At 32.7% G+C, this 5,000-nt stretch overlaps 1 protein-coding gene across 1 annotated transcript in view; it reads right to left on the reverse strand.

The window, feature by feature from the left end:
- Window positions 1-796: 796 nt before the first annotated feature.
- The window catches only part of LOC113820165 (uncharacterized), a gene marked incomplete in the record, with an annotated part of 57,930 nt that continues 53,726 nt past the window's right edge, over window positions 797-5,000 (reverse strand). Inside the window, 1 exon segment of the mRNA XM_070132941.1 lies at window positions 797-5,000. This exon segment is cut by the window's right edge and continues 235 nt beyond it. Within this exon segment, the coding sequence (XP_069989042.1) occupies window positions 4,671-5,000 (330 nt within the window).

Consider the following 5,000-nt stretch of genomic DNA (forward strand, 5'->3'; position numbering starts at 1 on the left):
AATATTTTCATCTCTTCTGTTTGTGGGTCTCAGAATACCTTTACAGATTAACAAATGATTGGCCATATTCCGTAAAGAATCACAATATTGTAAGTACTGTTATATAAGTTATATATGAGAATTTCTTACTCATAAATATATAACAAATTGATGATGGTGCTAACTTGTGGTAACATGTGGCAACACTCTAGAAATTTGGCAAAAATATGATGTTCTCAAAGACTGAAAATTGGAAAAACCTCGACAAACTTTCATCTTATTTACTGACTTCAGCTTTAATGTATTCAAATGTGTAACAGTGTTCAGTGCACTCCAACCTTTGACCTGACTGAATATATATATATATATATATATATTTTTTGCCACATGGACATGAAATAATACTAATTTAAAATTTAATTCTTAATATCCAATAAAAACATATGAAAAACCAGTGACTATTAAAATTAAATGATCACTCCTTTAATGTGTATGTATGTACATGCAATGAAAATCTATTAAAATCAACTGAGAGCAAATGATGGGAGGGAGACTAAACATAGAGAATTTTTTTAACATATGATACACTGTAATCTATTTGCCATAGAAATGAAAAGCTAACACCTGATTTGCAATATCTCTATTCTTATATCCAGAATTACATAAAATTAAAGTGTTAAAAGATCAAAACTTCTGATTTTGCATTGTATTTTTGAGCTTAAATTAATGTACTGTATTTAAATGACAAAAAGCATGAATAACTTTTTACGCAACCAGTAGCAAAAATAACTAGAACAAATGAATTTCAATGGGAAACTTTGTAATTATTTTTATTAGTTTATAGGTGCATTGTGACACAGGAAGATCTAATAAGTTATTTCTTTACTTTCTTGGCTTTAGAATACCAAAATATACACTCTATGAATAATGCACCACCAATGAAGAAATATTTTGTAAAACCAAATATATTTTGGCTTAAATCATGTTATAAATAAAGAAGAAAATTACTGCCACAACATTATGTAGAAAAAAAAAAAAAAATCAAGGTAATTTCTTCCAAAGCCCCCAGAAATATAGAGATTACAAAATGGGTTTAAAAGACATTGAAATAATAGCCTTCTGAACACGCACGCATGCACGCACACATGCACCCCCTACACATATATATCATATAAAACCTTGAGTTTATGAGCAGAGCTGGGAAATTTGCCAATAATTTTGGGGGCATTACAGTCGTCTAGTATTCAGTAAATTATATTTGAAAAAGAGGTTGATTACCATAACTGCTCGCAAAATTTCTTGAAACCTGCCAGCTGTCCTTATAGCAGTACTTGCTCTGCCCAATAAAAGGGCAAAAGTGAACCACTAATAAAACTAATAGTGATACTACCTAGTGGTACTTTCTATTTCTCAGTACAATTTTTTTCAATATGTAACACTAGAGACATTGTTAGTAGTGTGGTCATTTTCATAAAGTTTTAAGGAATCAGCACTCTTTGGCAAATAACTTTATAATTGAAAGACAATCTTAAAGTATAAAAGTAGGTGCAGTACTTCCCAACTCTGCATATATAAACATGCTTTAATTTTACATAATTTAAGAAAACCTTTCTAATGTCATGAATTACAATAAAATTTTATAATTTACATTAATTCAGATGAAAGAAATATTGTGTAAAAATGGAATCTACAGGTTTTAATGGATACTTATGGGATTTCTGTTCTATATACTTATGCTTCCCAAACACATTGAGAATACATATTTCTACTTTTAGGAACCATTACATATGAATCAGTCTTTAAAGTAAGTATAAAGTGACCTACTGATGTTTATTCTCCAAAAATCTGGATTTTTACATCTGAAAGAGAGGCTTATTTTTAATGTATTTAACACTGATAAATTTTCAAATGATACATCCATGCATGAAGCATCCACTCTCACTGTTATGAATACTGCCATCTGCAACCAGTTATTATTAAATACATTTACCCTGAGGTGGAGGTCTGGTACTAGGAATGCCTGGGTCTCATTAGCATCTTAAACCACCAAGGAAAACATTGGTTAATAAGATATTTGCCATAACTTTCCCTTTTTAAACAACACATCTGGCTGAACTGACATAATAAATTACTTGAAATCAGGTAGTGTGCACCTGGCTATCACTTCAGAGGGGAACTATGAATTTTACTGTTTTCATTCTTAGTCTTTTATACTGAATTTTCAATTGAAGTTCTCCTACTGAATGTTTCATATTCTGATGAACCTTCTCTTCACTTCAAAGAAAGTGAATAAGACATAAACTGATGCACATATCTGCACTCTCCTATGATAGTGGCAATGAAGGCAACTTACATAAACTGACATATCTGCATATAAATTGTTTTCAAATTCAGTAGAATGAATGACTGTACAATATAGCTATTGTAAATATCCAATCTGTAAAATTATTATATAAAATCAGTTATATTCAGAACCATATAACTAAAAGTGAAGACAATGTTTCATTGCTCAAACAGAGCACACAACTCTCCTGGTAGTAACTATATCACCATTCATTTTTTATTTACTGATTTCAGTTTTACACATAGGCCCCTATGTAAAAGGAATTAAATGTTTCTATTATTAAACACTTTAACAATAATTTTATATTATCTTTAAATATCATAAATATAATAAAATATCATATGTAAGTATTCTTGACACAAATTTGGTTTTCAAAGTAATAAAAATATGTCTAACAGATAATAATAATCATAAATTACGATTGAAAGCAACTGATCAGGGTAAATATCTTTACGGAGCTTCAGTGTCCACAACATCTACCTTTCAAAGTTCGGCTTTAACTGACCCTGTCAATGAAATTATAAAGATTGTTCATGATAACCATCCAGAAAATAAGACAAAATTAATTTCTGAATGTGCTTCGTTTTCCTTAAATGGTAGATGCATACACAACCTTAAACTTGATGAGTGAGGTGATAAATATGGTGATGACTGATGACTGCATATACATTGTGTTACGTATGATTATTCCCTAAAAGCTATAGCACTGTACATATATAAGATGTGTGCTTAGCACATACCAACCATAGCAACCAACTATGATCATAAATGACTACAGAGGAGTGCAGTGAAGCCAAGAGAAGCTTATTTTAGCAACTGCCTGCAAGACTCATTTCTGTCCTGCAGCAAAGACCTTGGGCACCACTAAACCTTTTTTTTCTTTTTTTCCTTTTTAGTTTTTTCATTTTTTTTCTTTTTTTCTCATCCTCACAACATTGACTACAGGCACCACATAGCCCTTGTCAATCCTGGAGCATACACCAAGAAGACAGTCCGACCTACTTGATCAAGTAATACAGACTTGTGGTACATTGCACCAAGAAACTTGAACAGAACAACCAGTCCTTATGGAAAAAGGTCAACATGACCATTTCACTCTTTCCTTTTGGATATTTCTATGTTATGTTGAGTCTGAATAAATTAGTTGTAGCAGAAAAGCAAAATGAGGTGTAGATTATCAACTATTACATACAATAATATTTATAACAGAATAAGCATGCATGAGCATCAGTATAACAGGGCCATTTTGAAATCCATAAAGAATATCTAAAATTCTCCTGGGTTGATTTACAGCAGACTAGATGAATTTGTTTCACAGCACACAGTTGAAGGAGTTAATGGAAAATAGCTTTAGGTTACATGTTTGAACATGAAAGAACAGGTTTTGGTGATGGTCATTACAACATATTTTCAGCAAAGTGACAGACCTTTTTTTTAGCAGCTTTCCAATCTATTGTTAAAATCTAGGTATGCTACTATGTGATAAATTTCATTTCAAATTAGTATGAAAATTACATAAAAACATTTTTTGATGCTAAATCAAAATTTGTGTTTTATGAGGGATCTGAATGAAGAGCTACTTTTTGAAGTGATGCAATTGTAAGCCTATTACAGCCAATAATGCCTATGATATGCTATATACACTTACTTTACATTCAACTTCTTTTCTTCAGTGCATTAGCACAATACTCATGTTGCATTCACAAATGTGAAATCCAACCCTCACTAGAACTAAGTGACTTCTATTATATGATCCAATTGCAAATATATTCCACCATAAATACTGTTTTCATATACCAATAAGCCTACAAACTGTAATGTAATACAAACATACATTGCTGTATATGCTCCAGTCACATGAAGTATAGGAAAGAGTGGAATATTGTGGGCCCAGAGCTGTGACATTGCTCCACTACACAGCCACTACTAACATTCACCCGCGAGGTTTCATCTTCAGCGTTGGCACATAATAGCTGTCTTAAAATAATGATTCATATTGCATCAGAGTTTGCATATGAATCTTCTTGCATAATGAGATAATACTGATAGATGCCATCTGCAGTGTCAATATCCACAGTGTAGAGTACAAGCTAATATCAGCAAGCATCTCTTCTGTGCTCATTATCTTTATAATTACAGGGAATAAAATCTCATAAATACCACTTAAATAATATAAAATATAATGACCAGAAAAGATTAGCATCTGAGTACTTAATATGAGCTTTCTTGCTTATGATCTGGTCTCAGGCTTCTCAAGAAAGAAGCTGCAATATATAGCTGTAACTTTGCCATCTAAAACACTAGAACACTACTTTGGTCACTTAGACTTGCCTAGGTTGGCGTTACCCTATACAGGCGTGACACTCGTCCATAAATCACGGGATATATCTGTGGTGCAGTAGTCCCCCTGCTGTCTGCTCACTAAACTTTCCTTTTCTTTATGATCTTTGTAGTCTTTGTGGTCCTTACGATCTTTATGCACTATTGTCATATATCTCGAGGACACATACTGGGCAGGGGGTAACAAAGGGTCCTCTCCCATTTCATTTTCCTCGAGCATCACGTGGTTCAAGTTGAGGGCGTCCAAGTTGGAATGCGCTGAGATCATGCCATCCTCACTGAGGCTGGTGGTGAGTGGAGGCATGTTCATCACCATGTTTCCGCTCATCGATCGCTT

The sequence above is a fragment of the Penaeus vannamei genome, chromosome 18 (assembly GCF_042767895.1).
Source record: "Penaeus vannamei isolate JL-2024 chromosome 18, ASM4276789v1, whole genome shotgun sequence".
NCBI classification, from domain to species: Eukaryota; Metazoa; Arthropoda; class Malacostraca; order Decapoda; family Penaeidae; genus Penaeus; species Penaeus vannamei.